Source organism: Diadema antillarum, unplaced genomic scaffold (assembly GCF_040938485.1).
Source record: "Diadema antillarum isolate AM-2024a unplaced genomic scaffold, OU_Dant_1.0 seq00000682_RagTag, whole genome shotgun sequence".
Taxonomy (NCBI): domain Eukaryota; kingdom Metazoa; phylum Echinodermata; class Echinoidea; order Diadematoida; family Diadematidae; genus Diadema; species Diadema antillarum.
In genome coordinates, this window is record NW_027271587.1 from 2,790,046 (window position 1) to 2,808,921 (window position 18,876).

At 39.4% G+C, this 18,876-nt stretch overlaps 2 protein-coding genes and 1 non-coding gene across 3 annotated transcripts; 2 read left to right on the forward strand and 1 right to left on the reverse strand.

The window, feature by feature from the left end:
* Window positions 1–5,132: 5,132 nt before the first annotated feature.
* LOC139737144 (protein D3-like) lies at window positions 5,133–11,629 on the reverse strand. Its single transcript, XM_071647822.1, has 3 exons — window positions 11,521–11,629; window positions 6,824–7,039; window positions 5,133–5,356 (listed from the first exon to the last, which is right to left on the reverse strand). Exons 1-3 carry the CDS (start codon window positions 11,627–11,629, stop codon window positions 5,133–5,135), a joined length of 549 nt encoding a protein of 182 aa, XP_071503923.1.
* LOC139737149 (U1 spliceosomal RNA) lies at window positions 10,625–10,786 on the forward strand. Its single transcript, XR_011711363.1, has one exon. It is a non-coding gene; the product is annotated as a U1 spliceosomal RNA (small nuclear RNA).
* Window positions 11,630–14,503: 2,874 nt separating the features above from the next.
* LOC139737117 (uncharacterized) lies at window positions 14,504–17,698 on the forward strand. The gene is made up of 3 exons (XM_071647796.1): window positions 14,504–14,805; window positions 16,106–16,984; window positions 17,420–17,698. The coding sequence occupies exons 1-3, from the start codon at window positions 14,659–14,661 to the stop codon at window positions 17,696–17,698; spliced, it is 1,305 nt and encodes a 434-aa protein (XP_071503897.1). The 5' UTR covers window positions 14,504–14,658.
* The last annotated feature ends 1,178 nt before the right edge of the window (window positions 17,699–18,876 follow it).

Genomic DNA, 18,876 nt, shown 5'->3' on the forward strand with positions numbered 1-18,876 from the left:
GGATGGTTTGTGATAAAACAGACCTACACATATGCATCAAATGTGATATCTTGATCATTTTTGAAATCACTGCTGAGCTGCTCCCAAAGGTAAACTGGACCTTTAACAGTTGCGATCTTAACAAATTGCATTTGTAGAGGGAGACAATTTGAAGAAATTTAACTCACACCCGAGCCTTCACCCCTCTGAATAATATCTTGCTTTAATATTTCCCAGATCTCATTTCTTCCGAGGTCCTTATAAAGAAACCTTGCCTTTGGCTCACAAAGCAAGCCATTTATGAATTCTGTTAACTAACTATCCAGAAACTATATGAGTTTATTGAACGGTGCGAGATGTCTCCCGAAGATTTTTCCAAGTAAATACAATGAATGAGATATAAATGGGTGAAAATTTGAGTGCATCTGGACAACATGTAACTTATTGCATGATGGTCTCTTATATCATAGTATCAGTCTTACGTGGAGTTTTTCTGTCTTTACCCCTGTCGTATATTTCGAGTTCGATTCTATAAAAAATCAAACTTTATTTACAAGATCACAAGTATTATTCTTTCAGATACAGTTACAACAAATCAATGCAATATAAAAGATATAAACATACAATTAGCCTTCCTTAGAGGCGTAATTGCTTGTTATTTACGACTACTGTGATTTGAGGAAAAAGGCTATAACTCAATTACGTTGAATTGAGATGGGGGGGGGGGAGGAAACTTCAGTTAATATTTATTTACAGGTTATAGCGACACTTATACAGGTGATGGCATCAACAAAATCTCCCAGGATCAAATCCAGGTGGCTGTTTCATAAAAACAGCTGAAACTTTCGGTGAATCATCTGCCACTCTGATTTTACTCTTCAAGCAAGCTATATCGACGTAATTGATTTCCACTTTAGTTTTATCATTCTTTTTTTTCCATGATTGTACATGTAGTTGCATACATATGTGGTTCATTTCACATTTTATCCATAGCTGTGTTAATCATCAACATATAACAATGTTGATAATTATGTTTTCACACGCCCTCCGAAACAAACTGAACTGTTAGTTCAAATTAATAGCTTTAAAATGAAATAAAATATTGTGACTTTCGCTGAACCTATATCAGTTTTGTTTTTGTTTTTGTTTTTTTTACTGGACGAAAATGTTGAGGATCTGAGAGAAAACATTTTTTTTTTCACAGTCACAATTTGCAGCTGTAACTTTCTAACAATTATCGTCGATTTCTTTCCTTTTTTTCCCCTGAATTCTCAGTTTTGAACTTTTAACCTAAAGCGCTTCTCTGTATTTATTTTGCCAGTGAGCCAGTGTTTTGCCTGTTATCCTGTTGACTGAACTCTGTCGATTAATAATTGATCCATAATATGTCAGTCAAATTATTATGATTTATTACAATACAATGATATACAATATTTCCTTTTAAATAAGGAATTTGGTAGTACTAACAGGCAAAAGTTATGTAGAACTTGTGCAAAGAAGCTAAACTGGTGCACGCTTTGGACTACAGTGTTTAGTTAGATTACAGAGGCAAAACTAATTGTTATTTTCAAGAAAAATATTATTTGTTAGAAGAGTACATTATGTTATCTGTATTTGGGCATACATGACTATAGAAACTTCAGATGAGAATTTATCTTATTTATTTACCTACGCATAAAATATTATGTACGGGCACGTACCCCCCCCCCCCCCTCTCTCTCTCTCTCTCTCTCTCCCTCTCTCCTTCTCTCTCTCCCTCCCTCTCTCCCTCTCTCTCTCCTCTCTCTCTCTCTCGCTCGCCCTCCCTCTCCCTCTCAATATTTATTTACATAATTATTGCAGTGACTGTCGCAATCTGCACTATAAACAACAGGGCAGGAATAAAACAAAGCATGTTTTTCCATTTCTCGATTATTCATTTCGTTACAAAAAAATAGCTATATATTTTTTTTCTGTGCAAATGTAAAATTTTATATCCGTTTATATGTGTGTATATGTGCATATAATCTACACACATTATGAGGAAAAGTAAGATAATGTGAAGAATACTAATGATAACATTAAGCTGAGATTTTTTATTAATTTTCGAATATACTTGGAACAAAGACTTGATGGACTTACATCGAATCCACTAGCAGGATCTCCAAGATACCATTTGGACTCGGACCCGGGTGCCATAGGCGCCTCCTCCTCCACAATACGTGTATTATCGTACCCGGATGCCATAGGCGCCTCCTCCTCCACAATACGTGTATTATCAGCTTCTTCCTCCTTTAAATCCACGTCCGACTCTTCCTTTGCGTAAAAGTCCATGTCCCATTCAGAGCTTAGTGGTGCGTAAAATTCTACGGTATGGGGCAAGATTGTGAGGTCGAGGTTGTCTCATAACACTCGGTACTAGTGCCTACACTGTACTCGCACATGTGGCAACATTCTTTTGAACAATCCTATCAATCCTATCAATTAATGATATTGTTTACCATTGGGAGCAGTAATTAAAAAAAGTTTGACTTATCATATCGTGTTTGCTGCATAACGTGTAGGTCAGTGTATTACAAAACTTCCAAACATTATTTGAACATATCCTTTGAACCAGATACAAGACACAGTAATGTTTGTAATTCTGTATACATCATGGAAATGCAGTGCTAAATTGAATACATTATGAACATGAATATCTTTTGCCGAAATCGAATGCTCTAACTCTAGTCATGCGTGTCCTTCCGTGTTAAACTTGAATCAACTATAGAGCGAATATTAATGACATACATTTTACACTTTTGATTGCTCTAAAAATATGACGAATTCGAATGCCCACTGTGCATTTTGGCTGCATTTTGTATTTTGCTTACACCATCGCAAAAATTGAATTATTTATCTATACATTTTACTTTCGCACGCACTACGTGCGAAACTGGACAGGAAAACTTAACTTAATTGATTATCAGTCACCTTTTTTCTATCATGGTACTTGGAAATTTTCCGAGTCTCGTCACACACACAAACACACAAACACACGCACAAACACACAAATACCGCACACATCACACACATACACACACGCACAAACTGTTTGGAAATGAAGATTTTGACAATGTATAAATCTATCTCACCTTCCTCCACATCTTCTGCAAAAGTAGACAGCACCAGCCCCAGCACGGTGACGCTGAAGAGAATCAAAGTTGTCGCTTTCATCTTCGTAAATGGAATCGACGTGTTGGGACGAGGGACTTCGAATTCGCTGAAACAAACGTGCTTCGACGGCTTAAAAACACAGACAGATTTTGTCACGAATTCGCACCTCTCCTGAACTGCAACGAGAGCAATTAGTGGTAAAAGTGTGCACATTGTGTTCCCTTTTATCCCTTCACCCTCACGTGTTCATGTGATGTGGACGATATCATTTGCATGTTATATGATTATTTCAGGAGGCATACCACGTGGAACGATTTTTTAAAAGCGCATAGTCTCATAACGTGATGAGTGTGTTTGAATGTCTATGAAATTGGCGCCTAAGGTACACTGAACTTGACGTATGGTTAAGGAGGGGATGTGTCTGGCAATGATTGTCGATGCAAATTGATGTGAATGTTGTCATGTGCCGCTGAGGAGCAAAAGCAACATCGTAACAAACAAAGGAACATAAATACCCATGGTGCATCTGGGGTTTTGAACCGGTAATGTGAACTATGATACAATGTGAGTACCGGTATTTTACTACTACGTGCACTTTATCACCAATCTGTCTCACTCATTCGTACAGTAATGACATGTCAAACTTGGCTGCATGTAGACGATGATTTGATTTATTGATTTGCACTTTGCAAACGGTAGTTCAACCTATGCCATAACAACTTGATTATCATAATGACGATTTCATTAAAAAGAATTGTCCTTTTATAGCTCATAGAGTTGCACAAAGCATATCATTTAAAATATTCATTTTAGAAGGACAATGTTCTCTAACAACGAGTTACAGCACGTGGGACATTAAGAAAATCAAATCAAATCAAATCAAGGATAGTAAAATCCAATAGAAATATATAAATGGCATATATGTATATATATATATATATATATATATATATATATATATATATGCGTTATACATTATATATGATTGATGTGCGTGAGTATGTGCGTGTGTGTAGAAGCAAATATCATATGACTGCAAATGTATGATGATAACAGGAATTGGAAGAGTATGTGTTAGTCACCAACTGCAAACGACCCATTATGCAAGCCATTATCTCCATACACGGCTTTGTATGCAGCTGAATGTTTCTCCTCGTTGCGCATAGCGTATAAATATCATAGAAGACAGTCATGCAAACAACACTGCATGTCTTGAAATTGAAAGATCCAGCACTGTTAACCACAAAGATCCCCGCTGGAACACAATATACAATGAATAAAAAAAATACATTTATTTGTTTTTGCCGCAATTTTCTTTCCTAAGTTCACTATAAGACATGGCATATATTGTAGTTCTTTGCCTCGCGGTTGCAATTCCGCTAAATATTCTATACATGTACAGTACACTCGTTAAGAATATAGGTGGCGGAATCGAATCCCAGCTAAACAAAGCGAAACTCATATCTAAAGCGGGGGGGGGGTGCAGTGGGGAGGGGGTATTGAATTTACAATCACTCGAATATAAGTTATCAAAATCTGCATGTAGATGTGCGGAATTAAGGAGAAATTAAGTGAGCAACCCCAAGTAATGTGAAAATCATACCTTTCACATCGAAAAGTACCTTTCGAAATGTCAGTTTTGAATTGACAACAAGGACGGTTCTATAGGGCAATTACCCCCTGGGTAATTATCCGGACCCTTCCACTGACCCTAATCCTGAGCCTAATCCTAACCCTAATCCAAACTCTAACCCTAAACTAAACCTTAACCCTAATCTTTACTATAACCTTATCACTAACCAATATTTAGCCGGAATACAATTGCCCCGGGGGTGGGGGTGGGGGTGGGGGTGGGGGAGTAATAATTACCCTGATACACAACAAGACACACAATCATGAGAATGGTTGGCAGTAATGACTGTATGCAAAATGTACTAAGCGTTGTCTATCAATTCCGTTCTGTTCTCCACGATGATGCGCAGGGTCAAAGTAACTTTTGGCCGAGCCCCATGCACGCTTTACGGGTCGTTGGCGTGGAGCTCCTCGTAGAACGTTGGTACGTAGTCATCGTACTGTGCCAGGTAAAAGTTGCCGGCCACCAGTGCTCCAAGCGTATTGTCGCGGACGAAGTTGCGGGCACTCCAGCGGATGCGGCGCTCACTGTTGCGTGGTCTGTACGCCTCCGATGGCGAAGTGATGGGGCCAGACTGCTTGTAGATCAGGAACACGTAACGGTGAAGACCTGCATGGCAATGATGAAAGGTGCAAACCACATACTGTATCATATGAACTCTCAACAACAACAACAACAACAACAACAACAACAACAACTACAACAACAACAACAACAACAACACAACAACAACAACAGGAAGAAACCCTCAATTGGGTCGAAAAGGGAAAAGGGATGAGGCTGCATGAAGATAAATGAATAGTCTGTTGGCGCAATCACGTCAAATTGAGTAGTAATGTTTGTAATAACGTATTATGCCAAATATACTATTATGTTTCATTATTTACTACAGAGTATCCCCGTCCTAGGCAAACTGGGGGTTATAGCTTTCTACAACGATGGCATTTTATTTCCACCTTTCGCCACTCTGACACATTAACATAATGTACTGCATGTCATCCTCGAAAGATGTCACTGAAATAATGTTTGAAAATTGTACATTAATTAGTATTCATTCAGTAAGTATTTTGCAGCCATCTACCTGTATACTCTATTAGGCTATCTATTCTTAACTCTACGTAACATACTTAATGATACGTAAGAAGTAAATGCAACCTTTTCTCGTCGTATCTTGACCCAGAGTCCGTTTGAAACAGTAAGAATATTGTAGGAACTTCATAAAGCTCTAAAATCATCACTATTCATTCAACTCCTATAACATATTATGTGGCTGCCTCGCTTAACACGAGTTGCTATAAGTGAGGAATTTCGGCCGAGTTCGGAGAACGATAGCACTCCAATTAACAGAATTTATTCCGAACAGAGAGATGTGAATTTGCGAAAACGAATTTATTGGAATCCAAATCTCCCATGGAAGTGGAGTAGATAAAATACAATTGGAGGCTTTGAACTGTTGAAACTGGTTTTGGAACGAAGGAACGAACTTCGAAGATACAAGATATGAGGTACTAGATATGAGATGCTTTCTCAACGATGACTGAACATGATACTGACTAGTTTGGCTTTCTTGCTGGCTTTCCTAGCCCAAGATATTGCAAAAGCCAACTTAGTTCCCACGCCAAGGCTACCAGCAGAAGTTTGGTTCAAACAATAGGGGACTACACAATTTGAAAGGGGCCTTTGTTGTATGCTTGGGAGGTTAAGTTTATGACTAAGATAGGGCCCAAGCGTCCAACTCCTATACAATGTCATAATAGAGGCTGGAGAGACGTAGATATTAACAATAGGGGTTCTAGGGGCAGTGCTGCAAGCTGTATATTAAACACCAAGTTGCAGGCATACAGGTGTATGTAAGATACATGTGTATGTAACTGTATACCAGCTATGTACAAAATTGTCACCATGAGTTATATCACAGTACACAAGTTACATTCAGAATACATCTGAGCAATATATACACGAGAAATAGCGATGAAATGAAAGGAGAACTCTTATATCTCTTCACTGCATGCTGCTGCAGTGACACACATTAATGAGGCATCAAACTGAAGGGTAAAGAGTATTAGCTTGCCTCACCAGATCCCTCCCTCGGGCCTGATCCAATGTGTTCTGCATGCACCTGACCCTTGCTGACGTCACAGCCGGGAATGTTGAGAACAAGCCAATGAATGACTTCGCCCACCGAGCGGTCCGTCCTGCATGGAGCGTCGGGGTCGACCATAGCCAACGTGTACAGGGCGCCGGGCTCAGTGGGCCACGAAAACATCGTGGGAGGGGATTTTACCTGGAGAGAAAGAGGGAGAAAAGAAAGAAATACATGTGTGAAAAAAATCAAATGAGCAAGGAACTTATACAGAGTGGTGAATGAAACAATGCTAGGAAGATGATAATGACTTTAAAAAACAACAATGTCATGTTGCAAGAACAGAAGAAAAAGAAATTAGTAATTCTTTGTAGAAAACATAAAAGTTAACTGTAAAAAATCTTCTCATTAAATAACTAATGGTATTATCAGGAGAAATGGGTTTCGTTAAACGGGAAATCCAGCCCAGAAATAAGTTAGCCTGATTAAAAAGAGTAAAATCTTACAAGTTCAACAGTAGACATTTGACTGAAGTCGGATGAAAAATAAGGAAGTTATGACATTTTGAAGTTTTGCTAATTTCTGCAAAACAGTTCTTGTACAGTGGATATGAATATGCAAATAAGTGAGCTGACCATGTCATAACCTCACAATTATCCATTTATCGTGTACAAAAAAATGACGAAAATTAAATGTTTCTTCCATTGAAGTCTGAAACATGATGTTATTCCTGGTTGAATAACTTTATCAATGGTGATCAGTTAGTTATACGATTTGAGCCTCGGGCATAATTGCGTTTGAATGAAAAACTGGAAATTTCAAAATTTTAAGTACAAAATATATGGCACGTTGTGAGGGGATGACACGTTCACTTTGCCATTTGCATATTCATATTGACTGTTCAAGAACTGTTTCCTCAAAAATTAGTGAAACTTCAAAACGTCATAACCTCCTTATTTTTCATCTGATTTTGATCAAAATTTTGCTGTTGAACTCGTAATATTTTACTCTTACTTATCTGACTAACTTATATTTGGACTGGATTTCCCCCTTAACCCTAATCAGACTGGGGGCTGCAATATCTTCGCAGCGCGATAAGCTCCCGCCGCGATGTTTCATGACTTTTTTCCTTCAAGTATCGCGCAACTTTTGAGACCAAAATTGTTGCGCCCGCGCGTACCGTTTTGACGCGACGCCCGTTCGAAAAAAAAATTGACAACCCCAAAATTGCTCCAAAACGTGATTTTGTGTACAAATCCAATGCAAATTGTGTTTTTTCAATTAATTCACATAAAAATTCATATCTTGACTTAGAATGGACGAAATTAATTTATTTTAGCATAATAAAGCTTCAAAAAATGTCTGTGACAAATTTTGGCCAAAAAACAAACAAAAACAAAAGGTCGAAAAACAAAGAAATACATAAGAAATTAAAAAACAATCAAATACATAAGAAATTACTTTCGATACAGATTTTTTTTTATCCTATATCTCAGGAGAATGATACAAGAAACATTTTTAAAAAGAAATTAGCTTAATTAGAGCATTAATAAGTGATTTAGAGCCCAAAACTGATTTTATGCATAAATTACAATAATTAATTAATATAAAATATAAGAAAAAATTTTCGGAGAAAGCAACCATACATTTTGATAGTATATACGTCGCGGGCGTCGCGTGTGCCGATTTTCGGCGCGATCACGCGTTCCATAGGCGAGATCTGAAGGGGGGGGGGGGGGCGGAATCCGCCCCCCCCCCCCCCCCCCCCGATATAGCATAGCCAAAAAAGCCCAGCCTGATTAGGGTTAAGGACTTCAATTATCTCGATCAGTACGCTGTCGATTGAAGTAATTTCACTACAAAGACTGTAAAATTCCATGCAAAAATAATTATGAATGTAAGTTTTGTCAGTATGCTATTCAGTCCACGCGGGTTATCGAATTGATTTGTTTTCCTGATCTTTCATTCTCCTTCCATTAAGGCCATTTTGCTCTACATGGATGACATCGATCATTTTGATCATTATCAATCATAAAATCAGATGGGACAAAAGAACTGACATTACACTAAAAGGACTTAGTCCTCCTTCATATATGTGGACTGAGTGAATGCAGCAATATTTATAGAACACAATAGTGAAAGTTTTGGGGAAATCGGACAGCCCATTCAAAAGTTATGATAAAGTACATCTGGGCAGTCACTGCTGGATGAGAAGACTCCTACAGTGTATGATGTCACATGCGTAGAACGATATAAGTAGAATATAAAGAGAGTATCACATAATTTTATTTTTTGAAGAAAAAGTACACATTTCCCCCACTTGTCGCCGACGTATATTAAGGGTAATATTATCCCCCCCCCCCGCCTTCTGAAAGAGGTAAGTCAAGTGTTCTTTTATTACGCGAGAAAAGTGAAACATATTGAATTTCTTTATATTTCGTTTTTTTATCGTTTTACACATGACGGGACATCACAAGCTGTAGTAGTCTTCTCATCCAGCATGCAGTGACTGCGCAGATACTTTAAAAATTCATAACTTCTGAACGGATTGTCCGATTTTCCTCAAACTCTCACTGATGTGTTCTAGTAGATGGTAACATGTTACTTTAGGCCTATTTCACTCCATGTTCAAGTTGACCTTGGACTTTTTATGTTTTCTCAAAGCAGTCCGATGCGTGTTGTGCTTCCTGCTATAACTGCAAAAAGCTGCCAGTCTTTTATAGTCATCATCTCAAAACTTAGGCTCAGCCCATCTTTTTCGATGCCGGTGATAATACGCATACACAGGCAGATTTAAATGTAGCGATCAATCAGGGACCTCCCTGGATCAATATTGCACGTAGTCATACTGGAGTTAGACTTGCACCAGGGGCTACCTCCCTGCTTGCACTGACCCTGAAAGTAACAGATGAATGCTCGGATCGTATCCACTTATCTTATCGCCGGATCAAGGGGGTATCAAATTACGTGATCTGGCCAGTACGTTATCCAAATAAACAAGTCGTCCACGAGAGAAAGAGAGAGAGAGAGAGAGAGAGAGAGAGAGAGAAGGAGAGAGGGAGAGGGAGAGAGAGAGAGAGAGGGGGGGGGGGGGTGATGGTGTTTGATAGTCACCACCTCTGACCATGGACCTAATAGTCCATGCTCTGACCAAGGAGTTATCTGATAACTCCTTGCTCTGACGAATTTGGCAACGCTTTCGTAAACTTACAACATCATTGCTAAGTTGATTTTGTACTGCCCACTTATGGAAGCGGTGTAGGTCACTTTCATCCTCCGACTCCGATAATTGAATAAAAACTGCTAAATTGAAAATCCATAGACTTGAAAATAGAAATAAGGATATAAAAACTGAGGGCACGGGAACGTAAAAAGATTAAATATCAGCGTGAAAAACAGTCAATAAAGACAAACGCATCACGGATCTGTGCACTCGGGGACATACCGCACAAACACACCGAATCGGTAGTTGAGCGCATGCGCAAAGACTAACGATATGACGTATAGGCACACTCATGAATATTCATTATTATGCATAAGACGGCGTTTTACGTGCGAAATCATGCTGATTATCTCGATTTCTCGCTCAAAATACTGAATTTTGCCAAAAATTAACATAGTATTGCTTTAAGTTATTTTCTTAAAATCAATATACTGGCATCGTAATGTTTTCATTTAAGCAAAACTAGAAATCTGCAATATTGATAACATTGATGGTTATTTTACAAACACTGCTAACCATGACTAGAACAAATATGAATTTATATATAATATTTACCGGAACATCGTGAATCATACTTACCTGGCGCAGGAGTTGCGTTGATCAAGAAGGACGCACTCCCAGGGCGAGGCTTGCCATTGCACTCCGGCTTGCTGAACCTTGCGATTCCCCCAAACGTGGGGAACTCGGGCGTATAATTTATGGTAGCGGGGATCTGCGTTCGCGCTATCCCCTTACAACGAAACTAAAGACAGTATTACTAAATAAAAGCGGAGTTATATTATTTCTTCCATTTTACTTCTTCCATTGAACATTTGTCATGCCTGAACCGTAATTTCCTTTGTTTCACATGCATCTTCACAAGAATGCAACATTATGTTATTCATATATCGGAACTCGGGTTAGACTTGCACATCTTTATTTCTTCATAGATCAAAGCATAAAATGTTTAATAATGGTGTATTTTGAATTTAGGGCCTAAATCAAGGTATCCCTCTATAGTGGCATTACAATTAGTATTTCTAGCACTGCCAAAACGCGGAACAAACGCATATAATATATGAATATAAATGAATAAATAAATAAATAAATATATATATATATGTATGTACATATGCATACATAACATATTTTGCTATCCTATACACTATACACCAAAATCTGTTTGAGATTAATATGATGGATGATGGGTAATGAAAAGATAGTAAGTAATATGATAGATTAATTCATCACAATCATAAATGACACACACACTTCAGCTATAACCGATATACACCATTAATGAAAATACATGGCAATGTAGTCATATCTTTGAATTCATAGTGTGATCTTCATTACAGAGCAAAGCATAGACCTAATGCATTCACAGAGAAGAGGCAAATTGCAATCTTAGGTACATGTATCTTAAGATTACCGCTAATGCACTCTGTCAGCTGGTCTGATCAAAGTCGATAGCCTTACCTGCGTGGGGTGTCAGCTCGTTGCCCATGTCGACTCGCGTATCGGGAGACCAAGCGACCTCGGCTACATATTCCGGTACTTCGTCGATGACGTCCGGTACGACCTCGTGTAGTTCCATGATGGCTAATAAGACTGGTTGTGCCTTCGCCGCCGAAACAGGACTAAATAGCTTAAATGGAGCACTGCAAATAGTTTCGACTCACTGAAGTAGGACTTCCAGCGTTAATTTTGTCTGTGGGATATTCCCCACTTCCTATCTGCGCTGTAACACGTGAGTTATGAACTTTCGATATTATGTGCAAAACGAGAGCCTGCATGTCTTATTGACTGGGAGAACTTAAAGTGACATTATCGTTATCGTGCTGATCCTTTTTTAACATAACCGGGCATGAATCATTTCACACGAACGCGGAGTTTAATCTCTAATGGTATTATTTTAGTCAAATGTGACATCTAACAGTAACTAATAATAATGATAATAATAACAATAATAATAATAACAACAACAATAATAATGATAATAATAATAATAATTATTATTACTATTATTATTATCATTATTATCATTATTATACGGTGATGTAGCATCACTGATCATCAATTCTATACCGCACATAAGACTGATGCTATAAAATACAAATAGAAAATAAAAAAACAAAACAATGACAATGCAGAACATCAAAGTGATAGTGAGACATTATTCTCGTATCTATGCATTCTGATGGAAATATGAACACACAATGGCGAGCAAGCCATCTTGTCATGCAGGAAATGAAAATAATAATGCCGTTTGCATGATGAATATGATTTGTATACTGTATATATGGCAAGTATGGACAATGAAAGTAGATTTGAATTCACTTAATACACTGACGTTTTAACATGATATCCCCTAGCTGCACGACGGCATTTTACCTTTAAAACGGCTCTGATGTGGGGTACCAGCATTGTCGAGGTAATCATTTTGCAGGTTACATGCATGGTGAAATGTATTGGAGGAGTTCCGTCGAAGGCTGGTATTTAAATGCTTTGGCTCTAGTAAATTTTTCTCAGGCCAATCCATCTGTATTTATTTATAGTTTTGTTTTGTAATTGTGTTTGTTACCTCCTCCATGGACGTTACGTTTTTGTCGGCGTCTGTTTGTCTGTTTTTGTTTGTTTGTATGCAGAATAACTTTTTAAGAATTACGAACGGAGTTCAATGAAATTTTCAGGGAAACTTCACAATGACACAAGGAACAGATCTGCCCAATTTTGGTAGTGATCAAGATCACAGTCTGGATCCTTTTTTTTTTTTTTTTGAGGGGGGGGGGGGGGGAGGAGGGGTAAATTTTTTGAAGGATTCTTTTTCATTGGCAGGGGCCACCATGAACGCTATAGATGGGCGTGCGTGTTTTGCCACCCTCAGAGTCATTGCGCTGTTGGTCAGAATGTACGGCGGAGGCAGACACGACTGGTCGGGCAGTGCTGGTATAAATTATGTTTTGCTGGTCAAGGACTATAACATTGCAGATGATAGGAATGTGGGACTATAATGATATTGGGTGGAAATCACAAATGGGTGGAAATGAGCTGCTTGGCAGAGGTCCGCACTCTCAGAGTACTAAATGTACATAGGCCTTACATTTATCTATTTTCTTGAATGCTTCTTTTCTTAGCATTTTCTGTGGCCACACGAAGGCCAGCTGAATGTCAATTTGTCAACTAATACTTTCCCTATATAAAAATCAGAGTGTTCGATGGGCATTTGTATGAGCCAAGCCGCCAGGAGTTAACAGGTTTCTGGTGTCACCTGCATGGTTGTGCTTCGTGCGTAAAAAATAATGTAAGAAATGATACTGTCAACCCCCCCCCACCCCCACCCCCCCGCCCCGCCCCCTCCACACCATACACCTCGGTGTCTGCCTCGAAATAAATGTAATTTCCCTTTCCTTGCACACGATAACACATGAGAGAGAAATAACGCTCTAACATCGGTAGGCGTACTACTCGATTACCCCACCCCCCCCCCCTCCAATCGGATATGAAGACATTGAAAAATATTAAACGAAATATGAGCCTTACCAGCTCGCTTAACACGCTAAAGGGATGAAAAGTTTGATGGAAATGGGGAAAAAATATCCTAAAGTGAATGCATGGGATAAGTCACTTAAGGCTTGGTTCTGATTGGTCTGAAGTCCAATGAAGTATGGCGATATAATAGCGTCAACTAATTGGTTTGTTTTCAACAACAATTACGTGTCTACAGATTCCCGAATTATATATTAGACAGGTATGGGAGCAATGGATGGATTAGCTATCATACGTACAGAGTAGCAATGTTTTACAAAGTATTAATTCAGGTAAATATACGCAGAGAGAGAAATAGACAGAGTCAGAGACGAGGAGAAGGATAACAACTGTGGTGCGTATATCTTTCTTGTATGGGATCATTAAGAGTAATAAAACATCATAATTATGTCATCTTTGAGTATAGTACCCTTTACAGAAATATATCCAGGCATATAGAAAAATCAGATAGGCCCTACTTATTGTTTACATGAATAAGACAATAATGTTAACGATGTGTTGATACTATAAGAGCGGCGGGGCCGAGGACCTCGATCAAAATCAGTGAGCAACCATACGATCTTAGCTATATTACACAGTGGGCAGGTATGTATAATTCTCTTCCACTCGTACTCTGTGCTATGAATTATACCACTAAACGACCATGTCTGCTTTTAATTATTGTCTCTCCGTTGGCAACAGATGGCAACCCGAATCTCTAGTGCAACATGTGGCTGTTCTCATGCAACTCCCAACACTGTATGTTTACAGATTGAGCTTTATGCCATGACGTGTGAAACTGATCACGCTCTGCGTTCGATCGGTTACAGATTTTACAAAGCCCTCTACAAAGTACTCTCCAATGAGTCGGGGGTATACATCTACACAGAGAGCAACAATCATACAATACGTGGTTTTGGATGACGTTTGGTCCGCGATATCTTGATAAGCGAAGGTAATTGTGTCAGCATAGTGGATGATCATTCTGAACAGTATCTATGAAAATTCCGTCATGACATTCAGAATTGCTCCTCATCGTTTTCTGTGTGGTTTCAACTGAGCACACTGTCGCCTCTTCTAGCATTGCTACAGTTGTGAATGAGTTCTGCTTGTCGAACCAAAATGTTAAAAACAGCGTCTAGGAATTTGTCTTCCATTTTCGTCGCGCTTTTATGTTTCGGCAACGTAGCAAACACACAGGACACGCAGTATGATAACACAGGCGCTCCAGGAGCGTCTTCGGAGGTATGTACTTTTTCTACATACATTATCATGTTGATCGTGAGGTTCAAATTTGCTTGCTGTCTGTATGACTTACCACTCTATGTGATTATGTGATACTCTGACGTTGATAAGGTTGTCTAACTTTGATAGACGAACATGTACTCACGCAACAGTGACGTCAGCCACCATGACATATGCAAATTAGATGACATGACGACATCGCCTTAAAAAAACAAAAATAAAAACAAAAACAAAACGCCCAGACCAACATCTTAGACAAAATCCATGACGAGAAGATTATAAGCCTACGCTATAAAATCATTATGCGTTGCTCTTGGAGCGTCGTTTTAATTATTATTCTTGATAGTATCGAGCAATACCCAATTCCTTTTAGCAAGGCCTAGAATCCACATTTCTTGTCGACATCTTGTTCTCTATGAATGGAGTAATTGTGTTGTGCAGAGTGTTATGGTTCACTCATTAAAGACAATTTGGGGTTAAACTATTATAAAGGGTATTAATTGCCTTCAGAGAGAGATCCAGTGTGAAGAAATGATCGCGAACGCGGACAGTACTTCGGAGTATCTGTTTATGAAACCAAATCATGAAATCAATGTTAGACTGGTACAGCTGCGCACTGCGAATAAGGGAGTTCACAGTTAGTGCATGTCTCATTTGACTCCTACGCCACAGACTTTCAAATAACATGGGCATGTCTTGAGATGATGCATTCTTTGTTGAAGCCTACCATCTTTATAATGTTAATGAAATATATGGAGAGTTTCTGTTACGCGTTGTTTGTAAATCACTTTCACCTGTAAGTATGAATCACGTAATTTACACTCTAGATTCTAATTTACCTGATTCTTTTCGTTTTGAAGTCAATACACAAACAGTCTCATTCAACCTTTCTTTTGCACATGCGCAAATCACAACAATGAACTCCCTTATATTCGTGGTAACCTATCTGGTATTATCTAGCAGATCTTGCTCGCTTAATGGGACAGGTTGAGTATATAATACAGTGTACTTGCAAGCTTATGTGACCCATATCATCCTGTTCATGGGGGATGCTAAAAACAAAGGATAATGACTGTGACCTGTTACCATGACAACGACATTATGTTTGATGAATCTTAACGACGAATTATATGGTCGTAAGCAGTTCCTAAAACTTCATGTATAGGGCCTATACCCTGTACATTTAAGACACATCTTCCTTTTCTTTACTCGCTTCGTTATTTATGTAATTTCGTTTCTTAAATATCATCAACACCTACATCATTATCATCTCTTCGCCAACATCTCCTCACTGAAACAGAATCCTTTTGGGCCCTCATCGTCTTGGGATGATTTTTGGGCCAAACTCCAGGATTTCTTGCATGTACAAGAGGGCACGAAATCCAAGCCCTTGCAGGACCACATCGCGACGGAAGACGTCCTCTTTGCTAGCGAGACACGGCGCAGCTCCACGGCCGTCACCAAGAACTCCACGAATAGCTCGCCCGATGTCGTCAGGGAAAGAGTGGATACGACAGGGACCAACACCAGTCACACGGCTGAGACAGCAGGTCTCAATCTAGCAAACGGTTTGTCATCTCCAAACTGGACTCTAGCCCTAGATTCCATACCAAGAAGATTTTTTGACCCTTCCTCGACGCGTGATGGGCAGTCGAGCCAGAACGAATCCCAGGAAAGCGTTGCTGCAGCGACGGCTTCCTCAAGCGGACAACCGGCGGGGACGCTTTGGAATAAAACTGGTGACCAAAGTACTGTCACGCCAAGAACTAATACCAGCCAAGCAGGTATTGACGACGGTGGTGGGAACAAGTCTCCGCAATCTGTTGCACAGGTGTCACCTCGGGTTACATTGCAGTCAGGCGCTGTGACTGAGAACTTGACAACGAATGGCAATGCTTCCACCAACGTTTCTCAGAGTGTGGGATCTGAGATGATGAATTCCTCGTCCCAGCAAGGTCTATGGAGCGATCAGAAGACAGGTCCAACCCCTGCAGGCGATCAAGTGGGGAAGTCTCTTCAAGGGTCCTTTCCCGCCATTGCTCACGACGGGGGAGCGGAAAGTCTCAACTCAGCACCCTACAAGGTGTCGGATGACGATGATAACAATTTCAACAATGTCGGTCAGAGCCTAACGGACAGCGAGAATAAGGGCATCAGCGCCATGCCGTTGAATCATACGGTTTGTTTCACGACATTTTGTACCTTCTTCAATTTCATTCTGCTGTATGAATATAATGTAGGTACACGATCATTGCATAATGAAATGTTTTCATCTGCATGCCTCACAGAAAGCCTATGTTTAGGCAACGTAAATCATCAAATAAATACCATTTTTACAAGATTTCTCATTATTTTGCAGTACATGGAACTACGACGATAAAATCGTGAGTAATGACAGTTTAAACAGGGCCCCAAGAAGACCACGAGTGACCATCGTTGTCACTACTGAAAATGGGCTACCCTCCATATTTTTTTTTTCTTCGTGACGTTTACATGTATAACATTGTTTTGCTCTCAGTATGGAATACATTTTATATTTATATTTTTTTAATACGGAAATGAAACAAATAAACAAACAAATCACTTGTTTTTTCCATATCACCATCACCCACAGACTCTCGACTGCGATTGGATGAACCAGAGCGCGGAGAACGCGTTCGTTCGCATGATTGACAGGATCTGTCGCGTCCTCAAGCCCCTCCCACTCGTCTACCACATTGTTATCCTCCTCACGCTGGGACTGCTGTCGGTTGTCGTCTGTCTCGTGAGCGTCAAGTGTCTCTGCGGCAGGAAGAAGAAGAGGGCGGCCAAGGAAGACAACCAAGTGCGGAAAAAGGACAGCGCCATCGAGCGAGGCACGAGGAAGGAAAAGAGAGCCTTGCTGGAAGTGTAGCCCCGTCCACAAGCGCGGACATTTGTTTTCCCTTTCTGTCGCAAATGTACTTACTATGACTTTATTAGTTTGTGCACATCTCTCTCTCTCTCTCTCTCTCTGAAGTAGCATCGTCTCATTATTTCACAGATATCGACACGACAGAACAGATATCTAGCTAAAAGTTGTACATGTTGTAGGCTATGCTGTTATGAAAACTTGCTTAGGAAAGGTAGTGTTCAATTCTCAGGCCAATGGCCAATAATCAGCAGCAGTTTCCCCGATCCCTATCTCCATTATGCTTCCAGTGAAAGCATTTTCTCTCTTTTAGAATAATTTTACATCACTATGCTATGGTTGTGTATTGGCTACGTGTCCTCTTTATCTTTATGATTTATCTATATTTCTTCAAGATGGATCATCCAGTATCAAATATTCTAGGTTATCAACTCTCATCACTATCCAATAGCCTACATAGGCCAACATAATTTCAGAGTGTGATCATTTAATTTTGGGGCACGAAATCTCACTCTAATTAACGCCCTCTCAAAAAATTATGACACATTGGTGAAAGAACAGTGCACTCCCGTTATAAGGAACACGGTTATAACATTCCGGTTATATACAACGAAGTAAAAATTAGGGCCACAACGTTATCCACTCTATGTAATTTTCTTGTTCATTTGTTTGGTTACAATTACATTTTTATACGTGTATAAAGAAACAAAACCGCTGGTCCCGAGGGCTTTGTTATGATGGGAGTCCACTGTATTAAGCAAAAGAGACCCCCATCAATGGCTCTTAGAAAGCTCGGGACTGATTCATCTGGAGATGCTGGTCTGAATAGCTCTACCGAGGAAGCGTCACACTGCCCAGCAGTGAGGCAAAACTCCTGTATGTTTAGTGTCTGCTAGTTTTACATTTATTTGAATCATTATACAGCACACTCAGCAAAGTTTGGCAATCATTTAACATATTGAGGACAAGTCCCAAGTATACTCAAGCAAATGTCTATGGGAAATGCATGTTGTAGCAAAATCAGCCAATCCTCAAAGGGTTAAAATTGAGCCACCTCATCGTTTAAGTGTCCTAACGAAGAATATTGTGAAGGGAGGGGAAACCACTGCCCCTAGCTTTAATAACATGAACACTTAATCCCATTTCTGTGTGACACATAGAGCATCAAACATCACTACATA

Excerpts from the sequence above, each read along its gene's own strand:
- LOC139737144 (XM_071647822.1), bottom strand. The coding sequence starts at position 11,629 with ATGGAACTACACGAGGTCGTACCGGACGTCATCGACGAAGTACCGGAA. Across the intron at positions 7,040-11,520 it reads CATGGGCAACGAGCTGACAC|CTCTCCAGGTAAAATCCCCT; the intron begins CCCACGCAGGTA and ends TTCTCCCTCTTT. Across the intron at positions 5,357-6,823 it reads AGGCCCGAGGGAGGGATCTG|GTCTTCACCGTTACGTGTTC; the intron begins GTGAGGCAAGCT and ends ATTGCCATGCAG.
- LOC139737117 (XM_071647796.1), top strand. The coding sequence starts at position 14,659 with ATGAGTTCTGCTTGTCGAACCAAAATGTTAAAAACAGCGTCTAGGAAT. Across the intron at positions 14,806-16,105 it reads CTCCAGGAGCGTCTTCGGAG|AATCCTTTTGGGCCCTCATC; the intron begins GTATGTACTTTT and ends TCACTGAAACAG. Across the intron at positions 16,985-17,419 it reads CCATGCCGTTGAATCATACG|ACTCTCGACTGCGATTGGAT; the intron begins GTTTGTTTCACG and ends CATCACCCACAG.